General features: G+C 39.1%; 1 protein-coding gene across 1 annotated transcript; it reads left to right on the forward strand.

The window, feature by feature from the left end:
* Positions 1 to 97: 97 nt before the first annotated feature.
* Atg101 (autophagy-related protein 101) lies at positions 98 to 25,624 on the forward strand. The gene is made up of 5 exons (XM_022833889.2): positions 98 to 5,474; positions 18,688 to 18,765; positions 21,556 to 21,642; positions 21,891 to 22,289; positions 22,819 to 25,624. The coding sequence occupies exons 1-5, from the start codon at positions 5,445 to 5,447 to the stop codon at positions 22,909 to 22,911; spliced, it is 687 nt and encodes a 228-aa protein (XP_022689624.1). The 5' UTR covers positions 98 to 5,444; the 3' UTR covers positions 22,912 to 25,624.

Here is a 25,624-nt window from a genome sequence, read left to right on the forward strand (position 1 = left end):
ATCATTGATAGTTAGATATATTCATATATCGACATGATATATATATGAAGATTATTGCGGTTCCGTTATGAGTTCTCCTTGTTTAAGACAAGAAGTAATGACAACGTGTCTCTATAGGGATTTTTTATATAACTATATCAAGAAGTTTAGTAAGTTACTCTAAAAAAGTAGATGTTTTATATAATCTATATCAGGAAATTTAGTATTATTTACCTTAAATTTTTATGATAAGAATCGAATGTTCTTAGAGGTTCTGTGAACGAAAGCTTGTGAGTGAAAAATGCATCTGAGGTGATTCAGTATTAGTGCGATTTTTCGAATGATTCTAGGAGAGATTTTATTGTAAGAAATAACAAAGTAATTTAAATGGTGCAAGGCCGCTTCGCAACGGATAGAACTCCGACGTTGCATATTATTGAACGTTCGCGTTTAATGTTGCTTTTCGGTTAAATTCTTCGGATAAAAACACCTAAGGTGTTGAGTCGATCGCATAACGTCAATTTTGGTAACTTTAACTCTTCGAACGACTTGAGTTACTAGCAACTGAGTCATGGAAATTCTCTAGAAGACATGTGGTGCTGTTGTTCCTACTAATGGCGTATATAGTTAGTCAGAAAAATCAGTCGTTGAAAATAAGCGGAAGTCAATTAGCCTCATTTCTTTGATCTGCTGTGGTGAATTGCAGGGTTTCTTGCAACCGACACCATAAACCCAAAACCAAACGGGCTATTGGAAATATGTTGAAATGTCGGATAAATTTATCTCATGTCTGTTAGTAATCATTTGGGTAAATATGGTTACGTAAATACAATGGCATCCGCTGTTTGCATTGTGAAGTACCTAAAAGTGGAGTACCAGGACCACTTAAATTCTATGCTTGCGTTATTCTATCTACTACTCGGTCTGCTAGGGTTTGTTTTTGTGGATGGCCGAAAACTTATTCAGTAACTATCTGCCAGAAAATAGAGCCCCCTAAAGAGAGAAGTTTTCTTTTTTTCTATAGGCTGTAATATGTTAACTTGATTGGCCATTACTAAACGGTAGTAATTCAGTATTCCCATTACCCTTCTGTGAAAACAACGTCCATTCAGCGTTCACAAGCGCCGCTGTCGTTCGCACGGATTTATCATGAAATGTACAAATCTATATTTCTGTACAGGTTGTATATAGCTTAGAAAGATGTGCTCAACGCGTGTTTTATAGCAAAGCCCGTGAATTGCTCTCTAGTAGCTATTAAAATCCTTCTAAAATTAGTGAAATCAACCTCCAAAAATAATAAGATGGACAGTTAGTAATAATAGTCTTAAATAACACATTTCGTTACTTTCAGCTCTACAATATAGAAACCCCTCAAATATACAACAAGTTATTTACATCCAGATTGCTGTTCAAAGGTATATCATACTTCCGGACACAAGTTCAGATGCAGAGGATCACATAAAACAATATTCGCCGCTGGCATTGCGGAAACTGCCAAAAGAAGCGATCTTCGTTTACGTTAATTGTTTCTAAGAATAGTGGTGACAACGATTTGCGAACCTGATCTAATGGAGGGTGTGCCAAAGTACCCTAACGTCACTCAGATATCCTTAATAATAGGTAAGTGCGTCCATTTGAAAAACAAACAAAGCGAACCGGAATTCTTCAAAGACGAGTAAATGAATAACAGCGTTATGCACGATATTAAAAGACGAAGGTGTAAAACTTTGGAACTGCTACGAAGCTTCAAATCTCTGGCTAACTCAGCTCTCCTCTAAAGCGAATTTCAGGGAAGGCTGGCTTTGGGGAGTTTATGCCAAAACAAAACTGATTTTTTACTTCTTCCTTTCTTAGATCATTTTATCCCGCAGTTTTCAATGGATTACTTAGCATGAAGGAATAATAGGCCGTAAGACCTGATCAAGTTTTCTATCTGGCATGTAGAAAAGCTTCCTTTGAACTTAATTTGAGATAAATACCTATAGAAATTTCAGGAAATACTTACCCTTACAAAAATTTTCAGTAATTTTTAACTTACTTAGAGCCTTTCGCAACTCCCAGAAATAAACATTTTTAAATATAAAACCAGTTATCGTTGATTCATTAAATGATCTTTGGTTTCCGATTTGCGAAAGCGAATCATTCACCGTAAACTAAGCAAGCTCCTCTGAAGTCATACTTAATCTCATTCTGTTTAGGTGAAATCCGCTCCTAACCTCTGCTCTTAGCCTGACCCTCAAGACCGCCTAGTAAAGCTCGTTATTAATAATGACGGGATTGTAAGTGCATATTCTATCGTTATGCATACAATAATTCACTGTCCTACAATATACGATAATGACCATGTTACGCGCTTGAATTTCAAGACGGATTCACACGCTTATCGGCAAATAAATCAGGCACAAATTTCTTACCTCGGATTTTATATTAAACAGTGTTGATGTTGCGCCAGTAACCTTAACAAGCTTGTTAACGTTAAATATTAACAAACTTGATAATGTTATTGATTAGTTTACTAAAAACTGGTAGGTTGAGATCTTGACTTCCAATGTAAGCGGAGGAATTTATCGACATTGTATGTTTACAGCTTCTCAGTGCAGCGTATTCTGGGGGATTTTCGAGTGAACATCTTAACAATAACAGCGTGCAAAAAGTAACTGTTTTCGTCTAGGTGTATTGATTTTTTCGTAGTATCATCATACTTATTAACACATTGTTGGCTTATGAGAACAGAAAGGTTCTGGAAAATTAGTGGAAAATTAGAAAAATATGTGACGATAGGGTAAATCTAAACTGAAGGTAAATGATGAGTCGGTTCTTTAAGGCGGGCAAGCTCTGGAATAGGATAAGGCCATATCCAAAATCGGGACGGGAATTGGGAAATAATTGTGCGGGAATGGTAAACACGAAATATGTGAAAGTCATTATAATAGTTTAGAGGTTGTAAAAATGTTGAATTCCAAGAAAACAGTAGCTGGCTTACAAGAAATAGCGCTAACAGCAAAAGGTGATGTAAGAAGTAGAAAGCCTTTCAGCTGACTTTTATGACCATTGATTTTACAGAACTTATAACAGAGCACAGAGTACGAAGGATTGATAACATTTTCACATGTATTTCGTTTAATATCTAATGCTTGGACTACTGAATGATACTCAATTTGATGTTTGAATTTTAGTACTACTTCTGGAAAGCTGATATCTAAGGTACACATTTGAACCTTGCAGGTGCTATTTTAATAACAACATCCACCACATGCACTATCGTGGCGTATACGTATACATACGTTATTGTTGAACCCAGAAGTAGCTACAACCAGATGTAACCGCCATATCTTGGGTGCAATTTTTTTCTAAACTACACACTAATCGTCTTTGTTATCCAAAAATAAAAATACATTTATTTGTACGACTGTCTATCTAGCATTTTTTCGTTCTTTTATTACAATGGCCCATTTTTTAATTCTCCCGCCAAACAGGCTCATCGTTTGATGCCCTCACCAATTCCCTTTCCTTCAGCACAGCTGTGCGCTAGTCAGCCGATCAGAATCAACTGAGCAGCCACCAACTAGTTAATCAAATCGACAGTGGGGAGCTCCTTGATCATCCCTTAAACTCGTTTTTGTTGAGTTATTCAACGACCTTCCTGCCCTTTACCCCACACATCCACCATTTGTGGAGACGGTAACCCGCTGCTGACTGTTGCCTGCTCAATCTGGTAACCTGCCACTTCTGTCGTGGGCAGTATAGCTGACAATAAGTTAATGCTGTTAGGGCTGATCAAGTTAACGTTGCTGTTGGTGATGACGATGTCAACGGAGCACTAGCGATAATCAACGAAGAACGCTCGAAAGAGATCGAGGGAGGCTAACAAGCGAAGGCTTAGCTTTTCTCCATAAGTTGTGCTGCCGTTTCGGTCGCTCCTCACCTTCTTTTGAATGCTGGATAGTATGTGTATAGGTGTGTTTAGTGAGCACCCCGCGCTGTGCGATAGCGAAACGATAACAGATCATAGTGCCTACGGTGGAGTGGAGAAGATCGCTGAAGCGGTCTGCTGCTTGTGCTGATTCGTTGTAATCGCGCCGCCGCTAGCTGCCATAGCAGTCGTCGTTGTCATCACCACCGTTGTTTTTGTTGCAAACACGGCCAGTTCAGTGAGCGATCAGCTTGCTAGCGACGGTACATAGGCACAGTCTGGACAGCGAATTGCTGCTGGGGTCGCAGCAAAGAACTAGCACATCAGAAGTACGAAGCTGTGGTAACACAAGTCAGGCAATCGTCAGCTAACGCCAACGGCGTCAAAACCAACAGCCGAAAAACCCTTTGTAACAACGTCAGGGTGAAGGGGAGAAGGGGCTGCACGAGCGATGCAGCCGCCAGCGGCAGCGGCAGTAACAATAACAAAAGCTTGAACAGGAGCAGTGCTGCTGTTAGCACAGGTACAACTACTGTTATTGCTGCTATTAGAAGGCGACAAAAGCCAGTCGGGGTAGTAGGACATGGCGCAGATGTTGGCCAGCAGCGCTTATTGACGAGTCCGGCTGAGCTAGACAGGCCAGATGAAAGAACGGCTACGACAGCTGAGCCGAGGCAGCAGCAACAAAAAAGCCAGCTGTAGCAATCCCAATACACATTTCGCTCTGTTTCGTCTTTGTCGACGCGGGTGTCATGTTGCTCTGCGTTACGGTACCAGTAATAGTCATAGCAGGAATATTCGCAGCAGTTTTATGTGCAGGTGGCGAGTGAATCTCGAGTGGACGGGCTACGTTCATCTACCGGGTGTCCGTTACAACAATCATTGCAATGAATAGCCTGACAACAGGCTGTGCATCTATCAATTAGTATAAGGAAAGCAGCAAATTGGGTAGTGTAAACGACAGCGTGTGTTTGCGTCGTTGTATTATGATTTGTGAGTGCGTCACGAGTTATTATTATTATTATAACGATTGTTTTTCCTCTCTGAGAAGACTGAGCCAGGTCTGATGAGATTCTATCCCCCGGAATTATCGTTGTATATACACCATCAGTTACCAAAGAAAAAAAGCTAGTAAGCGATGACGAGGTGGAGGAGTGCCCGAGGTAAACGAGCTGAAAACTTAACAATCTCAACGATCAACAACAGCATAATATCGTCGTTTCCCAAGTGACGTGCGGAGATTAGCTTGGTTTTTGTGATTGTCCCCGTTCTTGGTGTCTTTTTCATGTTGTCTTTTTGACACCTGAGCCTGCGTGCTTTATTGGTGATTTCGACGAGACGGCCGGCGTATTAGCAAGCGATTGTCCATTCATCTCATTGTGGTCAAGCCAGCTACAGTATCGAACCCGTCTCCGTTAGCCACACCTCCAAGTGTATTATTGGTTGTTCAGGTGACAGGTAAACACACGGTGTTGCGCCCATTTCATACTCGTGCAGCGTACCTAGCACCTGAAGGGATAGTGGCGGAAAGGAACCGATTCAACCCAGCGGGATGAACGCGCGTCACAACAAATTTGAGCTGGTAAGTAAAATTACACTCAATTTGTAAAGCTTCTTCCTTTTTGTGTATGTGGATGTGAGTGCGAGCTGAGTCCAGCCTGTATCGTCGGTGCATGTCTCTTTCTATTAGTGATTGTAAAATAAATGAACGAGATGGCAAATATTAGTTGCTCTCGAATTGGGCTGGTAGACCAACTTTTTAAGGAAGTACACACAATAATATTCTATCCAGTAATATTGAAAAAAATATGGTGCCCAAATCAGAAGCATTCAACTGAGAACGCACGCAGTCTATAACAGATTGCATCTTCCTATGTTCTTACGTTGATCAACTCACTCAGGTATGGATAAACATGTGTTTCAATCGACCCATGTAAGGAGATAAGTGACGAGTAGATTCACTGCATAGATGTAGTAATGTCGTCCGGAGTTTTGTCTAGGCCTGTTTTTTTTCTGGTGGTCATCGCAGCTGCCAGCTGGAACAATTCTCCATTCCAACAAATTCTGGTATGATGCTAAGGTGCACTTTGTTGACAGAGAAGCACAGTGGTTATAATTGTGGTTACAGTAGCAGTTGTGATAATAATTGAATTAGGATTCGTTGTAATGAAGGCGCAATGAACGTTGATCAACGCAGCAAACTGTCCTTCGTATTAGTCACTCACTAAATAAATGTGTTCTGCGCGGAAACATGTGCTGACGCGCTGCTTGTATAGAAGAAATCAGTGTCAATGTTTTAGTGAAAATGTGTGCATAAAATAGTCAAAGTAGCATTTCATGGTTTTCTCCAGCACAGCAGCTCTTTCCAAGTAAAATTTTGGTAAGCAAATCTTTAAATATATCCTTGCTCTCTGTCATTGACTATCGGGTCTGGATCGTTACTGATGCTGTGGTCATAAAATGGTGCTACCAGTTATCAGCAAAAACCGACGAGCAGCGGTGGACCGAATTTGAAGGAGAAAAGTAATCGCGTTGTATCCACATACATATCGTTCAACGAAGACAGACGAATTAACAGAGCATGTACAACTATCCTAAATATGGGAAAAGAATATAGCAATGGCCAGCGTAAGTGGTATAGCTGTTGTGATCAGATGCAAAGTAACTACCGGCCTAAGAAGCTTACGTTGTTTGCTGCTTTTAAGCGGATGCTCATCTTTTATTTAATGATTCGGTACGCTTCCGAGTTCCTAAGTGAATTACAACTTTGCGAACTTACGCGTATTATGCCGTTCTTTATCATGAGAGCTTGAAAGAGAGGGTCAGTTAGGGTGTAAGACTTGCTTCCACTGGTTGACTACTGTGCTATTATTTATATCAATTTGCATCAAATGCGCTGTAGAAGAGTGTCAATAAAGCACTTAATTTCGAGTTAATTCCGGCTGCCAGACAAGCAAGCAAATAGTTCCTTGCAGGATTACAGAGCTCGATAGCGGTTGGGGTTTTGTCTTGCATTCAGTCCTAGTATATTGTGTTCGTGTAGTCATAAATATTGCGTGTGTCTGTACGCTCGAGCTGTTTTAGCGAAGATTACGTGTACTATATGCTGCGGCTGAAGACGTTGTTATCAGTTAAAGTGCCACTTATGTCTGGTCTTGTCTTTGGCTGTATAAAACGCTCATATTGTCAAGCGAGGGAGACGCAGTTTGCTTTACAACATTTAAGCCCGTCTTGTTCTAATGGTACTCGTCGAGTAGTGCTATAATAGCTGTAGTAATGAGTTTTGGGTTGTAATCGCGCCTCTGTCTGCTCACGTAGCGTATCGTCGTACTCGACAGATCAGACCGAATAAGCAATAACATGGCGACAAGCTCACACAAGCTTCCTCTGTTGCAGTTTTGTTGTGTACGCCGATGTATTCATCGGCGTTGCTGTTGTTCGCTTTTGCTTCATGTTATCCTTATTTTTGAGCCCGTTAATATGATTTACTGTAGTATATATATACTACTAAGTCCAGGGCCAAGGGTTTGTTCGACCCAAAACAACCCCTTGGAGACCACAGATAGGCTTATTTCTGTGTAAATCGCTAGAGTTCTTCAAGGAAAGCTTGTCTGGAGAGTAGAGCCAATTAAGCGAGCACTTTTCCATGGAGGAGCTTAACTTTTACTTTACGACTTGCTCGACAATCGTTGAGAATTCCTTAGCATAAATAATTTACGAAATATTTATACTGGTATATCACTCGGTATAATAAATTCTAAATCACGGATGCAAAAATTGGATCCTGGCGTGGAATTTGATTTTTGCAATTTAATTATAAATCTATCATTTTTGTCCATGTTGTTTTTAATTTATGAAATATAGATCATTTTGATTCGTTTTGTTATGTGAATAAACACTTTTTTCTTTTACCAGATGGACGCAAAACGCCAGTTTAGCTAATTTGCGAAACAGTTGATAAAATCTAAAACACATCAGCATGTGTGGTTCCTGTCTTCCAACTCTGTGAATACTTTTTTTTTGAGAAGATAGAGCTAATTGAAATGAAAAGTGAAATAATTGTAAAAAGCGACGGGTATAGTTAGGTAAAATCTCCGACTTGTTCACGCGCACAATCAAAGGTCGATTATACGTGTAAAAGTGGAGCGAAACTAGTTTGGGTTCATATTGGTAATCGGTCTCAGTTGTTTCTTCAAGGAGTAGGATATATGCAGCACGGTAAGAACAAGTTGCAACAAAGTAATAAGGGCATTCATTCCAGCAAGGTAACCGTTTACTGGAACGAAATAATAGAGCGTTAAAGAAACGGACTCACGGATGCAAAATAAATTGACCAAATAGAGAAAATATAGTAGTTGGATGCTTGCAACGGGACAATCGAATCAATACAACTACAAGCGAATGTTCGTAAAAAGGTGCTGGTTTATAAGTTGAATACAACGTATATCGAATAGCATATAATAATAGTAGGATAGCTGATAGAATGACAGCAGGGCGCCAGTAGAACTGTTGGACGATTCCAATGGGTCAATGGAGCAGAAAAACTGCAACTAAATAAATAAAAAAAATAGTGAGTAGGTTAATTAAACCATCCTAGAATAATTGAAAGTGCATATAATAGTGTTAGGTTCAGTTGAACGTCTATGAAAAGATAATAATTTGTATTAGAATAGCTTGGTAAAAGAACTGCAGGATGATACAGGGCTACATAAGGCAAAAAGTCATTGCTACAACGTAATTGTTGATGTATATTATAGTTTACGTCAGGTTTGGTATAACATTAGTAATAGCACAACAGACTGGATAAAACCCGTGTATTCGTATATTACGTATATATAATGTGGCTTTTGATAGAGAAACGTTGACACTACTACACCACGATAAATACCAACGTCTCCATCAGCGTCAATAATTAGGCGCGTTCCTGTGCTGTATCTATTGGTACTTATCAAATTGGACATGAACAGGAAAAACAGTAACAATAATAGGAAGATCAGTGAGTTCATTGCGTGGGTCATATGTATGCTCTGCGGGATAGTTGCAAAAGATTGTATCGAAGGCGGCGACGCCAGCAGCTGGTGACGAATACAACGCCGTCGACTAATTGACGATAGCTACAGCATCGCTGCATTCGACGGTCTCATACATCTATTTAATTAGTCGTTTCTCTGCATATAGTACTCGGTGTTGTTACACTAGATGGCGCTCTGTGGACAGGCGAACCTGCAGTCGACGTCGTGATGATTAAGGCCTGAGATTACAACGAACGAAAACCTTGCCTCATTTTATCATCCCTCCGGCCGATGGCAGCAGAATATTCTCTCGGAGACACTGGACTGGCCAAACGAACGGTGATGTTGATTGGGGAGAAACTGTGGCGTATGCGACGCTGTCACGATGCTTTTGCATCTAAGATTACATTGAGTATAGATTTTCTCAAAAAAAAAAGTGTTTGCTACTCCTAATGGACATGCATGTGAGCATATATGAAGTCGTATGTTAGTAATCTACGAAACAGGCTTTAGCTAAGCTCAATGTTATCTTTTTCGTTTTGCAACAATATAATTTGCCTCACTTTTACAGAATTGATACTTATCGAAGTTGTTGTGACCTTTTCTAGAATAAGAAATTTGGAGACTAATGTAATGACTATAACTTATTTGGCTGATTTATTCATTATGTCAGAGCCAATGTCGCTAATTTATTAATAATAACTAAACTGTAAATATTTTTTTTCCATATTTGCATGATTTGTTACAAATGACACTTCACAAGCTAAGCAATATGACATAATAGGTAAATTACAAAGCTCTTATGCACCTTATAGAAGATTATTTAAAATTTAAAACATACCTCTTCGTTTAATCTATCTTCGTTTTTCTAGTAATTCGTATATACATTTGTATTATTATATATATATACATAAAAAAATAAGGAAAATTCAGAAAAGTTTATCTCAGAGGGCAATAAATTTATTTTAAAATGGTCTCGACCATTCAGTTCAACGTCTTCTGAAATAATACATTTTTATCATTTTATCTAGTCTTTTTTGTTGCACAATAAACATAACTATTTGAATACCAATCTACAGAACAAAAAGTGGAAATAAATTCACTGAAGTGTAGCCTTTGATACCGTTTCGTTTTAGTTAATTTCGAGTTGGGTTTCGTAAATTTATAAACACCTTAAAACTGATATTCGCTGTTGACTTTAGCGCAATAGTAGTGCTTTTGAAACTACGACGATAGAACCATAACAATGAATCAGATGATTATTTTTATACTAGGAGAGCACTTCATGTTGTCATTCTCTGAAAGGTTAGAATTGTGCTGTTCTAGACTAGAGTATCATTATGAGCCATTGTGCGTTTAGCTAGCCAATTAAGTGATGCGTTTCTTCATATCAAACATCATGACCATTATCGAATGAAAAAACATCTCATAACTATGTACCGCAGAATTGTATTTCAGTGATAGCATTAGTCCATTTTTGTTACCATGTTATTAATGTCACGCTAAATAATAATATATATTTTGAAAATACTATCATGTACTTTTTCATCGATCTATATCCGCTGGAGTTGTTGGAGCTCTACGTGTTACTCTCAGCGTAAAACTATTATTTTTCTTCTCAGTTTTGCGTACATTTAGGAATCATCGGCCGCTATTGATGTAACCTTCGTTGTCTTCACTATCTGACTATTTTCTGTCACCTATAGGAACGTGTTTTCAACTGGTATTTATATATGAAACAAAATAAAAATACAGTTATAACAGTGCAGAACAGATGAGTAATTAAAGAAAAATCTAACAAACTAATAATGGTAGAGGTAACAGTTGACGGCGTAGCTTAGTAGGTGACCAATGCACAACCATAAAAAAATAAGCTGTGAATCCTGCAGGTAATACTTTGTGGCATCAAAGTCACCCCAGCAACAATACTGTTGCTGCTTTGTTTGCGTCTGTGAAACGTCGTAACCTTTGTTGACAATATGTCCGTCTGGATGCGAAAATTCGGGTAGCTCCTAGCTGAATAGATATAATAATCTTCCTAAGGAATGGAAACGGAATCTATTTTTAAAATGCTAATATAATTGCATAACAATACCAATTATGTACTAAGAGGCAGATAAAAAAGGGTGGGAGATTTGTCGTTTTGTATTTTGTTAATAATGACGCCTTGCCTACTTTCCAACAATAATTTGTTACTACATACACAGTTTTGTTAAATGGAATTCCATCTGCGAAACAAAAAGGCTTATTCGATTATCATTCTTGTCAAGGCAAAAGACAGATACGACACGAGGATATATGCATGTTAACATGCTTTCACTTCTATCAGCAACTAATAATCACCGAATTACAAACCCGATGCCTCTGTATTATCTATAGATATTACTTTATATACTCGACTATATATGACCTCGATGTCATGCTAATTGGCTCAGAAGTGTAAAGGGCATATAGTTTCCTAAAGAATGTTTTACCAGAGGCATTACCTTAAAGCGACTCTTTATGTGTTCCGTTGAATTGAAAAAATAAAAGTGAAAATTTGCCCTGTAGGATGCTTGAAGTTAGCAATGGCACGATACGTGGCGGTATCAGTACACCTCAATTACGGACATAAAAGGTTCAGAATTATTTTGATTGCACCTGCTATTTTTGTTTGGTTTTGTGTTTTTTCGATTGTAGTAGGGCCAAATAGTCGCAGCTATCGGTCGATGGTTTGATTGTTTCCGGTAAACTCTGACAGCTTTTAGAGAGAATAACTGTATTCCGCAGAAGCAAACGAGTTCAGTAGCATTTCAAGCACATAACGGGTTCATATAGATGTATACAAATTTTACTGCAAACCGCGATTGAAATTCGACGGATTTTTTATGTATTGACCAAGTTCAAGGTTGAGAGCTATTGACGTCACGATATTTGCTTATGTGATAATGTATGGCATGTGATTGCTGCACCTGCCATTGTTGTTAAGGGGACCACACCCACCTCGAGACGCAACAGGCGCCTCTTCCTGAAGACACCAGATTTTGATGTTACTGGGCTTACAACGACAGGCATATAGCCACTCCCGACAACGACAACAAATGCAGTAATAACAACAGTTCCGTCATAGTCTGCCAGGGGCCCAGTATGAAAGGCCAATTAAGCTAGTAAGCAAGTTAGGCTATATGCAGCAGGATAAATCAGAGCTTTGTGTAAAATAAGCGGAACACAATTATGTCTTAAGAGCTATATACATATTCTGATTGTCGTTGTCAGCCGAATAAATTATTACAGATACAAAAAGAAAATGTACGGTTAAAACATCAGAGACCGGTTATTATGGCAAGGAACAACATTTAGAATTGGATTAATCGTAACTAGCTGTTTGGGTAACGTATCGCAGATTACTGTTATTATCAATGACTATAATATTCGGCATTGTATGTGTCCTGTAGATTTGCTGGGACGTAAATGATGGGAAGATCGAAATGAAAACATCGTGAAACTAATTATTCGTCGCAGTCGTGTTGCCAAATGCCGATAGGCAGCGTTAGGAGGAAAGTATTTAGGGAGTTCTTGTTGGACACAGACAAGAATACCCTCTGTGGCTATATACATAAACGCGAATGCACCTCGTAATGATATCGTGGTGTGGTTGACCTAGAAATATAAAATCAAATGTACTCAGACATTGGCTGCTAACGTGCTAAGTGTACAAGTGAAACAAGTATCGGTAGAAACACAGTCATTGGATAGTGCTGGACAGGATCACCTTGTCACAGGCGATGCTACAGTTCAACCCGGTCGTTCACTTACCATCGAAGTGTCGTCCATTAATAATTGTCAAGAAGATTATCCTTGTTACAATCGCCAGCGAGAAAATATTGCCGTAATTGTGCCCCCATGGGGAAGCAGGATGCAGAGTTAAAAAATGGGATGTCGAGATAAAAAAAATACTGAGAGCGGGCAAAGGAAAGTTTAAATTAGTTCCCGTAAATAGATTATCGTTTTTGGGATACTAGGCGTTTTTAGGGTTGAATTGAGCGCTTATCATTTTTTCGTTGTTAGTATTTTATTATTTTTTTCCTGATTAAATGTTACTGTATTATCTGTACAGAACAATATGTATATATTTGTTAGACTCAAAACGACTTCGTACAGTGGTCGGCTAAAGTTGATTTTTAGTGGGTGAATTAGTTCTACATTTCAGGAGATCTGTGCGGAGGATACAGCAGGGGATTTGCTTTTTCTATAAAGCGTAATATTAACTTCTTTCTAATTTTCCACATTTGAAAACGACGCCACACCACAGTTGACAGACACCGAGACGTCCACCAATATCGCGTGATGATATTTCATCAAATATACAAATGTATATTTTTTTAAACATTGTAATTCATGAACAACTACTTGACGTGCAAAACTTTGTCTACCTATATTTTGGCAGTAGCTAATAGTCCTTAATAATTTTTTGTCCATTAAAGATCGAGCAAAAACGGCCCTATGCGTTCACGTAATCCATAATACAATACACACAATAATATTTCAGTTTTACTTCGCGTTCGGACCCAGCATTTGACCGTTTGATTAGATTTTGTCTGATATTGCTGTATTGAATTTTAAAACTGTTCTAGACTCAATTGATAAAGAACAAGGCTCAATAGAATAGCTCAAAATGTCTTAATTCCTAACGGGAGGCAAAGATATAATTATTACTTTAAATCTGTTAAGCAAGTTAATTTGCTGCTTAGAGTGCTTCTTAGACAAAAAAAGAGATTTGACTTTTCCAAGTTTCTTATTCAGATAGGACGTAAAGCATCAATTCGAAAGTATTTAAGGAAGCTCATCAATGCTTTTTACACAGTTTCCTTCCGAAAGGCAGTGAGATAAACCAATAAAAGTGATGAGAAAAATTGGTTAGGCTAAAGCAGTTTTCCTTGCGATGAATAGATTGTACACTGAGGCAACAAAAATATCTGTTATAGGTTAACAATTTTTGAAACGCGTGCATGCTTGACTTTATCATGCTTTTCATTTGCAATTCTGCTTCTTGACTGAACAACAGGAATCAAGGAAACAGTAGAGATGATCAGATTGTTATGTTTGATCTATGGGTGAAAGCAAAGCCCGTTTGTGTCTATTAAGGACGAGTTGAAGCTGCAAAAGCCGCTCTGAATTTGTGCGTCGAATCTATTGTTATTTTTTTAAGCAAATCTTATATAGATTGAGGTACTCTAAGCGATTACGTATGAAAAAAAAACGTCCTTTCTTTTAAGAACAATTATTGGCAAGTACTAGTTGGATTGGAAGTTGTTTGATTAGTATATCTGTAACCTACAAATTTTTTTAGCATTGGCTTAGTGTACCCCCGGTGACACTTTGCCGTACGGGTAACCGGGAAGTAAAAATAACACTATCGATACTGAAAGGTCTGCTCCTTGCGGTAACTCTCATTCAGTTTACGAGCCACTTCATGGTACGGCCATGTAGCTATGGATGTGTTGTACCCAATGTGCCGTTTGGCATTGCATGCTTGACTCCCCTTCGACTTTTCTTGGCGAACGGTTTCTTAATCTTCTCACTAGAGATTACCTAAGAAGTCTTCTATTCATGCGTTTTTATAGCATCGGTAGGGAAGGACCGTCATAGTAAACAGGTTTCCAGCTGCCATTTAGCTGCGCCCTACTCAACGCCCCTTAGTGACGTCGGGGAAATATGAAGTATAGAAGCACAGCTCTTGAAAAGACAACGAATTTATCTCTTTTCAGCTAAAGGCAACTTCCATAAAGAATATAAATGTATATATTATATATGTAGTCTTATGCTAGTTATACACTGTGTTTGCCATTTTACTACTCCATATCCAGATCCGGTTCGAACATAAAACAATAGATAAAGCACCCAGATCAACCGGGTTAATACAGTAATTGCTGCACGGAAGCAATAAAACTTATCCGCTGAAGTTATCAATGTTCGTCCATCGATTAACACTCTTCCTACCCCTCTTTGTGACGGGAGCTGGTTGCCCATTATGCCCGAAATATCGTGATTGGGAAAATCAGATGGCAAAAATCACCATTTGATTATAATGGTGCAATCACTTCACTATAAGTGTGCACAGACAGATGATATAGTGTGTGGCGATATCTATTGACTCGGACTAAAGAAACTTACATAACTTATAGAATAACACTGAAAAATTTAAAGAGTGCCATAATAATTATTATTGCATAACCCTCTACCATCTAACTAATTTGATAATTAGTTTAGGTAGTTTTTAAATCAATGGTACTGGCAATGTGGAAAAGAGGTATCTCTTTAGTAATCTTCCTTAGCAGGTATATATGTAACGAAATGCTAAGTGATCTCATTCCGTCGATGCGGAGACTTAAATGTGTCATCGTTAAGAATTTTTGACGACAATCGCTCCTTGAGAGTGCCACATTTGCAGGTGGCAATTCCTGCCCCTCTCACAACCTGTGCAACTGCTGCTATCCCCTACTGCAGCCTTGCCTATTAATCAGCACTGATAAGATATCTGATATCGAATGGCTCAAAAATACGGACGCCACTTTGAGAAGGTCTGGATCGGGTTGTAGTTAAAACCGTATCAACATAAAATCTGCTATTGTCTCCTTTGACTAGATTGAAAGAAAATTGTGATCACGATGTTTCGTCTAATCCAACTTTAATTACCATTGTTTACATCATGAATGAAGAAGGTTTTGAATTAAACGTTTCAGCGTTTGATATCTGAAGCTGAAAAGTGACACGACTCGATCGGGCTGATTTGTGATCCAAACTGAGTATAGTGCAATAAATTGATAAAGAAATTTAATTAATTTTTAATTAAGAAATTTAATTAATGTAACGCTTGTGCGGTTTACGATGCCAAAATACCTGTACAAATAGAAGAGCCTTTAAGCCGATCATGAAGTGCGTGTGTTGTGTCATGTATATTGTAAAGTGCTTCAGATATGCATTCTGTTTATTTAGACCTTGCTAAAACAAAGCATTTTTTTTATGTCCATGCAAGGCATAATGTAGCGAAGTATTGCAGTTTCTAGCAGCATGAAATAGTTATTATCAGTAAAGTTTGAAGTATTGCGTAACAGCTTCAGGAGAGATTACGGCGCGAAAAAATACCACGGTGTTTAGCGGATTCTGGACTGAGTGACCGTAGAGAATAATTGACGGTAACGAGGGTTTCAACAGTGTAGATTATGGGCCGGGAATAAACGCGTTGTCATAAAAACACGCGTCAGGGTGCAGACATACATTCTGTTGGGGCAATGGCTGAGAATATGATTGACATTGGAAATATTTCGGGTGAACGCTTTGTGGGTTTTGCAAAACTCTGGAAATTAATGTTTAAAGAGTTTTAAGATTTATCTGAAGGATTTTATCTTGAATATGCGGCTTGCGTTTAATCGATTGAGCCGATTTTGGAAGCAGAGTTACTAAAACGTGCATAAAGATGTGCGTGTTATTATGTATAACGCAAATGTGGTTATTATCAAAGGACGAATTAATCCAACTGACAGACAGCAAGGGTTTCTATCGCTTCCTCCTTCGAAGCGTTTTGTTTATCTTTGGAAGCAACAAAATGATTCTTACTATGAAGTGACACAATGTTTAGGTACTTTGAACAGTATACTCCCTACGAGTAACGATTGAATGGGTCGTTCGAAAAGTATTGACTTAAAAGCATATGTCTCAGGTAATATAGTATGTGTTGTGGTATATTTTGAAAACTAATGGATGGGGCAGATGTGCGAAAATTGTTTAAATATTTGTATTCAGACTTGAAAATAAGCGAATTTTCCGCAGAAATTCACTGTAAGTTACAATTCCATTACGATAGCGACATAAATGCTGCCCAGGTCCATAAAAATGTGTGTTGTTTATGATCAAGATTCAGTACCTAAAGGTATCTGTCATTTTCGTTCTCAAAATTTTAATGTGATAAATGTTTTTCATAGTGATTAAGGAAATTATTGCGAGACATAAGCAAGACCTAGACGTGAGTAGCTATGAATAGCCAAGACACTAAATATCTACCGCTAAAGGATTTTATAGGATTTGAAGAAGGACTGCAAAAACAAGCCGATGTTTAAGCGCCTCACCAATTGACGTAAACAAAGTTACTCGGTTGTATTCCCATCTGCGCAACGCAGCGAAGTCGAGCCATATTTAAAGCTGTTGATTACGGGCGACAAAAAGTGAATGAGATACGACAATAATGTGCGAATCAAAAAAAAAATACGTTTTGCAGTCTGTGGTAAAGCCCAGATTAACTTTCAAGAAGGTGGTGCTGCATGTTCGATGATAGGATTCGTGCATCATGAGTTGTGGTCACCCGGCAAAACACTGGCTTCGAATCTTTAATGTCAACAAGTTTTACAACAAATCATCGAAAAACATCGATCAGAACTAATGAACAGATAAAGCGGTGTCTTCCACCATAACAATGCCAGTAACGTACTTCTTTAGCTATCTGGCTAAAATTGAGAGAACTGGAACAGAAAATTTTAATTCATGCGCCGTATAGCACAAACCTTGCACCGTCAGACCATCATCTGTTTTGGTCTTCGCAGGATGTTCTTAGTAAGGTTAATTTAACTTCAATAAAGGGATACAAAGACCACTTACCACAATTTTTTGTCCAGAAATATTACGGTAATAGGCTCATGGTGTAACCAGAGAAATGACACGAAAGTCACCATTCAAAGCGCCGCATATTTAGTTTCGTAATAGTATTTTTCGCACTTTGTTTGAAAACCCAATATTTGATTTACTACCTACAGCCGTATGATCATCGTGATCGATAGTGAATAAATTCTTCAGATCAACGTTCGATTGTCTACTGGATACTCACTCTGCCCATCTGTTTACATTAAATACTGCTATATTCAGTCAATTCTAGTGAACCTATGTGCCCAATGCAAAAAATTCAAGAAAAAGTCTGTTGACTTTTTATAGCACAAAGATCTCTTGTGAGAGTTCCCTACTCATTTGGTAGCAGCATTTGCAGCAATAGCGTCCGGTCAAATCGGTATTTCTAAGCATTAAAGCCTTCAGTTTGTCTGACAATCTAAAACAAGCAAAAATTGTCTTCTTGTGCGGCGTGCGAGCGATTCACGTCTGGTAACTTGATTTTTTGTTGGAAGACAGGAAATCTATATAAACTAGGGGAAGTAAACTGTCCCTTGGATAGTGCGGTGGTAACGTCGTTGCCTACTAAGCTTGAGGTCTAGGTCCGAAGTCGTGTGCAGACACACTGTTTCGTTCAAAAAGAAAAAGCTGTGGAAGATGTAAAACTTTAAGCATATATTTAGAATAACTGAACGAAAACGCACAGGACGAAAACGGGGTGGACTTTTACAACGATTCTCGGTCGTCTCGATGAGATAACATTCGACGTTGTTGTCCACCTATTACTGATTTATGAACATAGTTAGAGATTTATTTTGTTTAGAACCTTTGATCGAAATTCGAGCTGAATTCTATTTAGCGTATAATGGAAAGCTAGTGAGGTCACTCCCACTGGGTTCGAATCAGGCTTTGACCAACTTCTCACCGCCGACTGTAATTAGAAATGCCTGCTCGTTCGTCCCTTGCTGTGCAGGAAAATCGACTATTAGCCGATGTCAAATAGCTCTCAAACAGTAACTATCTTTGAGCAGACAAAGACCACTAATGACCACAAGTCTTGCCGACAAAAGAATCAATTAACTAAGAAGTTATTTGCTTGATTGCTGTTAACATGATGATGTTTGCTTGATTGCTGTTTGATGTTTTCAGACTCTCGAAGGGCGGCAGGTGCAAGAAGTTGTCACCGGATTATTTCACACCCTTCTTTTTTACAGATCAACGGGGAAAGTAAGTTTATATTTTGTTTCGTTAGAGACATCTAGACTATCGATAGACCTTACACTTCAATTTCATGCCTTTCGTTATTCGTCTTGTCAAAATAACATGCACTAATAGAAAATTGGTTATGGAAAAGCAGCTTTATATCGTGGCGTTTCTACTAAAGGATATCATTATGGTTGTTTGTCAAAATGCGCAGGTTAATTCTCTGCAGTGGGAAATTTCGATAGTGCTATGCTGCAAGCGGTACGAACCTGATTGCCCCGACGACTTTGCGATGCATTGCCTGTATATCGTATGGGGGGGGGGGGAGAGGGGTCACCTTTCACGGCTCCCAGATATTTATCTGGTTGTACGTCTAGCTATGTTTGAATTGGCACTGCGACTGCTTGCTTAATGTCCGGACAGTGAACGCTTCAAGCATCTTTCTATTTCGCGGTATCTATGACTCCACAGCCGCTAAGTCTGCTGCTGACGTGGACGATACGACTGCGGTATTGTGAATTTGTTCATTAATTCATTATCGAGCAAGAACGCTTGCCACTGTATCCTTGCCGCTGCTGCTACGGCTGCCAATGCTGAGTTGAAAGAAGTTTATCGACCTCACCACGGTGGGTGTCGACGTCACGCAGGCGGGCGTTGGCGGCGACAGCAGCGCCCAAGTTTGTTTAGGTGTTGACTGTGATGTAAATTTGACAAATCCGGGCAGACGGTGGGCGGCAACGTGAGGCCAAAAAGAGCGCCAGAAATATGCCATTTGCTATTTTTTGATTGTTTCTTGGATGTGTACGAATGAAGAAGATATTCGTGTTGCAACTAATAATGTTCTTTACTTTTCTATATGGTTATACGGCTTATTTATGACATTTTCATAAGTAAATACAAAGGCACAAGGTCTAAATCGAAATAATGTATAGGTCTTAGTTTGGAAGCTATTACACCCTTTTTCGAGATCAACGATATCAGGAAAAAGCAATTTGGTGGAGCAGAAGGTCTTAGATTTTTCATTGCTATTCCTGACTGGTAGTCAGGATGCTTAGAAATGATTCTAGTTGCACACTAGAAAGTCGTACGTTAGATTCGGCACGTACTATTCTGCTTTCAACTTGATAAACGGAAACTAATTTTAGGACTGAAAACGTCAGAAAGGACCATTAGGCATAAATCAGTATAACAAAAATATCTAGATAAATAAATGTGCCTTTATTATATCCTCGTCAGTTACTCACTTTTATATAACAGTACTTATTCCAAACGTAATCTCCAAACGTACGTTGTTTTCATCTTTTCACTTCTGCCGCAGTCCAGTTTGTCCAATCTACGCGAGCGACCTCAGACAACAAAGCAGCCTCATGACGAATAATTATTAGTAAAAAGCGGAGCATTTTTGATCTATTTCTGAAGTAAGTGGCGCTTGTGTAGCACGCACAGAGGCACAACTACGAACAGTGCGCCATCTGTTCAGCTTATGCATGTTTTTGCCGCGTTGTAGCAGGCATCGCGTGGGCTAGGCAATGTCTGCCCGTCCTGTTAGTTACGTTGCATAGTTGTTGCACTCTTGGGACATTTATTTCTTCCACGACTTCAACAACCTTTCTGACTCGCTTAAACGGTGATAATTCATGTTGTGCGGTAATCACCTACCATTTCATCAAAATCGAAATCCGGCAAACTATAGGGCTTTAACACCAAGATCACAAGCGGTGCCAAACTAGCGACTGATACATCAAAGAGGGCTAACGAGCATGTTTTCTCAAAAACGCTCGGTGGCAGCTTTCTTTTGCCTCATAGAAGACACGTTTCGGGCCTACTTAATTTAACTGAATACGATTCATTCTCTTCGTAGAAAGAATACGTGAACATTTTTAAAACAATCTAACACAGCTTTTGATGCAAACGAAGCACTAATGATATCTATGATATGCTGACTATCTGTATAAATAGAATAGAACTAGGCCAGTCGCGCTGTTGGATCGGCCTGTTCTAGCAGACAATCGATGTGACAGCGTTTTTAACGCGCGCATTGAAACTGGAACACAATTGCAAAAAAAGACGAAAGCAGTAGATGCCTTTGTAGACATGGAATTTATTTTGCTGGCCAAGGTGAACGTCACAGTCATAGAAGTAGCGTGAGAGTGATAACTACTGAACTTTGAAGTTAACTCACGTCTAAATTCAGTTAGCAATGCAAAGATCAAAAAAAAAAGTACAACGCACAACACACAGCGAGCTCTGAGTATCTCGATAGGTACCGCATAAAACTGGGATTTTGTAATTAATGTTTGGGCAGTACAATTTAGCCCGATTTCGATTTTGTCATGAATTTCATATTTGTGTCAAGGATAGGAAAAAGGTCAATAGGAAGTCTGCAATAGCTAGGCACGATACCAATGGGCTTGTATTTTAGAAGACTTTTTACATTTTTATTACTCACGCTCACACTCATGAAATGAAAATGAAATGAGATTTTTCCTAAAATAAATAACTCGGCACAAAGTGCTCTATGACTCAGACGAAGTACTGTTTTACATAAGCCGTCATCTTGCTAAAAGAAGCGGGGAAACTTAAATGCTTCGTCTGAAAGACTGGCTGATCCTAGAACTTAGGATGACTTGAAATACCTTCTAAGAATAAATCACTGCCTGCGATGGGCTTAATTTACATCCCTTAGGTAAACTCACCGAGTAGTCTACCCGCCCTGTACTTACTCATTAAAAAGTATTCCATTAACCTAAACACTTGCTGCTTTATCAGTCACAATTTTGCTATCATTTTTTTTGTATTTTGGTGATTTTTCAGTATCATTTTAACGAGAATGGCTCGAGCTACCGTATCGGAACAATCGGATTCGAGGATGTGGCCTGCGATTTTATTGACTTTACATATGTACGTTCAATCAATTTTTCTACTCCGCTCATAATACAAACATCCACAAAACTCGTAACTCCGTAAAAGCATGAGACCGATGCCATTTCTGGTATTCTCATTGAATTATCAAGACATGCGCCAGCCTCAAAATGAGTCAGCTTCAGAGGGATAATTTAGTCAGATCATTATATAACAGCTGCCACTGGACGGTTGCGCAAATGACGGCTTTTAAGAAACGATACTGCAATTGTTTTGCGATTTCACAGGTACGCTGTTCATCGGACGAGCTAAATCGTGACTTGAACAAAGACGTATCGGGTTTTAGCAATGCGCTGCGGAACGCAGAAGCCGACGGGAGCGGCGGTGCCCGGGAGGGACAGATTCAGTTGGAATTTTACCAGCGGAAGAAAAAGAGTCGCTGGACCCTATTCGAGGAGAACATCCCATGGGAAGTATGGATGCTTAAGGTAAATATCGTAAAGCTGCCCAATGAGGCGGAGCGGCAAAAACAACGCTGTACTGCCAGCGAAGAGCTAGCTGATGCTATGTTTACTGTAGCAACATCGATGAACCGTAATGAATACGTTCCCCGGACGAATCGGGCAGAAGATCTTGATCTTATTTTCAACACTCGATACACCGATATTCAACCATACCTATTCAAGGTTAGTTTACCTTTATCAGCACATCTATGCGGGTCTCTATGGCAATTACATATAGCTCATTACCTTAAGGTTTAAAACTGGGCATTGACACTTTGTTCGTTCCGTGCAGAAAGCTGCCGCCAGCCATTTGGAGCAGCGATGCTCAATTCAAACAGTACTGGACGTAAAACAAGGATAATTTTTGTGGGAGAAATGAGCGGACGATTTCGATTTTCCGAAAACAACTGTTGTGCGAACTAATGCTAACTAAAGCTGAACAGCGTGAATGTTTGTATTTGCAAATAGCTCATTGTATGTTACAGCTGTGTGACAACGAAATAACAAGATGTCTTACGCGCGGACGTTTGTAGGGACTAAAACTTTTCAGCATCAATATTCTATTGAGTTAAACTAGCGTCTAGTCATTTTTTAATATCACACCCGTAAACTTGAAGTTCCACGACGGTCGTCTAATCCTCTTATCTAATTCTTACAAGTCACTATTACTAACGAAAAACTGTTATTTCACGGTTGTAATAATGTTTGGTAGGTGGGATACCAGACGGAGTTCGATGCGCAATCTCCCACACTACAAAGTACCTTCAAGAAAATGTTTCGAGGTACAATCGCCGACTTGCTCTAAACCTTGCTGGAGGCCGTTTTCAAGTTACGAACAACTGATTCGTCGTGTCGAAATTGGATACGCTTTGACTAAATTTACGCCTTTGATACCAATGCCCATAAACAAGATAAAAACAAGAAGCATGAAAGGCTACAAGGTACGCAAGTGCGAATAAATGCAAACCGAGGACATCAGCGAACTGAGCATACTGTGGAGTCAAAGTCAAACGGCACTATTAGCGAACTTTAGCGGGCTGAGTTCCGCTATGAGCCGTTACCTTGCCATGGGCTATTAACGATCATGGTCACGACTACGACAGTGAGCAGACTTCGGTCCAATGTGTTTACAAATTTGTGTTCATCGATTTTGAGTTATGCCGCGTACGTTTTTCAATCTGTTCGTACTTCGTACCGATGGTGACCGAGTTAGGCAATGTGGTTGAAATACGCACCTCCGAATATAAAATACGAAACAGAAGAGCAAGTGAACATTGTACTATTAGCAGTGCTGATGGAGAAATATTTGTTGCTAAGGCTTGAAGCATGCCATTCAACTTTGCCGTCATATACGGAAGAAGAGGAGAGTACACGTAACTTTTGAGGGACACATCTGATGGGATAGACTTAGAAATTAAGTACGAAGCTAAATCTATGCTATTTAATTTCACATTGGCAAGATTCGGTAGGATAGATAACATGAGACAAATGACATAATCTAACATGAAGGGGTAACCATATGATGAGAATAAGTAGTATAAAAACCAACATACGGAAAAGTCGCCGAAGAAATTCTCGTTCGAGATCAACACAGGCCTTGATGAATTTTACATCTACTAAGTTCGCATAGAAGCGGACTGGAAACTAATCCAAATAATGGAGTAAGCGGAGTAGATCGTACACTGAATCGTTCCAAGGAACACGAAGACAAACGCTTTTGATTTGATTGAGACAAAGTTTTTGATTACGACGACAGATCTTGACTGAGAAGGGGACAAAATGATAGAAGGTCAAGGTAAAGGGAAGTCGAAATGATAGAAGCTTATTGCAGGAGGAACCCGTAATCATCAAGGAAGGGCACAACGCTTAGAAAGTTAGAGTTTTACGGCCTGACAAACAGAGGGAAAAGTAAGCGGCGTCTGTGAAGGGGTTTTGAGGACGATTATCGGGATGTGCTTCAGTGAAAAAAAAGATAATCATTTGAGTGGAGCTATTGCTTATTATATCTACTATACAGGTATTATGAGCAAACTTACTAATGATACTAATAGAAAGATGAATAAATATAATTGGGCAGACGTCAGACGAAACAACAGGGGGATATGGTCAGGCGGAAAAAGAACTGGCCATGTACCACGATTTCAATATGAGAACAGTTACAACAACAACAACAACAACTGTAAGAAACTATTGCTCTTATTGAGTGATACTATTATATTAATTATTATGATGTAGATACTATTATTAATTCATATAATTACTACCTATTAACTACCACCATTAGCACTAGTACTCCTTTTACGATCACAACAAACAGATCTAACCACCCTATGTACATTGTCACCACTGTATGTCAGTTGTATATATGACAAAATGGAGCAAAGACCTAGGTGATCATCCTGTTATGATTATTGAAATCATATTAGTCAGCTTACAACAATTTTGAGAATTATACACGATCGGGGGGTAGGAACACAAGGAAATAGCCGATATGAGAAACCATGCGGAAGAAGCGGCCGGCGAGGGAACGTTGGGGAAAAATGCCGAGAACATGATTGAAGAATAGGCGAGGTAGCAATGGAAAATTAAGAAGCTAAAAAATAGTTCGGCAAGGAGCAACACGATGGGCTAATAACACATGGCAACAAGTTGATCATGGGAACATATAGAGCCATGAGAAGTCATCTGATCGCACATGACGAAAAAAGTCTGCTCTAATTATTGTTATTATAACTACTGCCTAGGATGGTTCGGTGACAATAAAGCAGGCCATGGTCGATCCCACGGAGCATAAATAAGAAAAATAGAGAAATAAAAACAGACAAGGTAGTACTGAGGCGTTGTAGCAAGTAACATTGTCTAGAATTGTCATATATATATATATACACACTGTCTTGTAAGGAAGTCATCTGTTCTAGTAGGACTGATAACTTGGAGCGAGTGACAAGCCTCTCTCACGCTTATGTACAAGAAGACGAAGAAGCGGCGGTGATTCTTAAGAACACGAAACGTATTCAGAAAAGAAGAAACTTCTTTGGACAAAAAGCAACAATGGTAGACGTTTCATATGTACGTTTAAGCGGGCTTGCGGTGCCCCTTCGTCATGAAGCCCTTTAATAGCAAATTGACGGAAACGATTTCGAGACAATGAACATAAAGGGAAATGGCTGATACTGTCTAGTTTTTTTGTCGTTGTAGCAACAAATATGCCGACGCTAATAATGATTAGTGCTGATAATTGTCGTAGTAATTAATAAAACGCTGATGGTCATAATCATAAAGGGAAAAGATGATTAGAGTGAGATGAGTGAAAGGAATATATAGGGAGCGCGCAGTTTTGAGCAGGCCGTTTGATGTGATCAATTGAAATAATGGCAGCGAAGGCCAGAAACTAATAAATACTGATAAAAAAAGTATGAAAGATAATGAAAGAAGTCTATTGTAAAGCGAGCACGCGAAGTGAATGCGGACTCAACAATAAAAATAAGGAGGACGGTTTTCCACGTGATACCTAGTTA

Source organism: Varroa jacobsoni, unplaced genomic scaffold (assembly GCF_002532875.2).
Source record: "Varroa jacobsoni isolate VJ856 unplaced genomic scaffold, vjacob_1.0 scaffold_483, whole genome shotgun sequence".
NCBI classification, from domain to species: domain Eukaryota; kingdom Metazoa; phylum Arthropoda; class Arachnida; order Mesostigmata; family Varroidae; genus Varroa; species Varroa jacobsoni.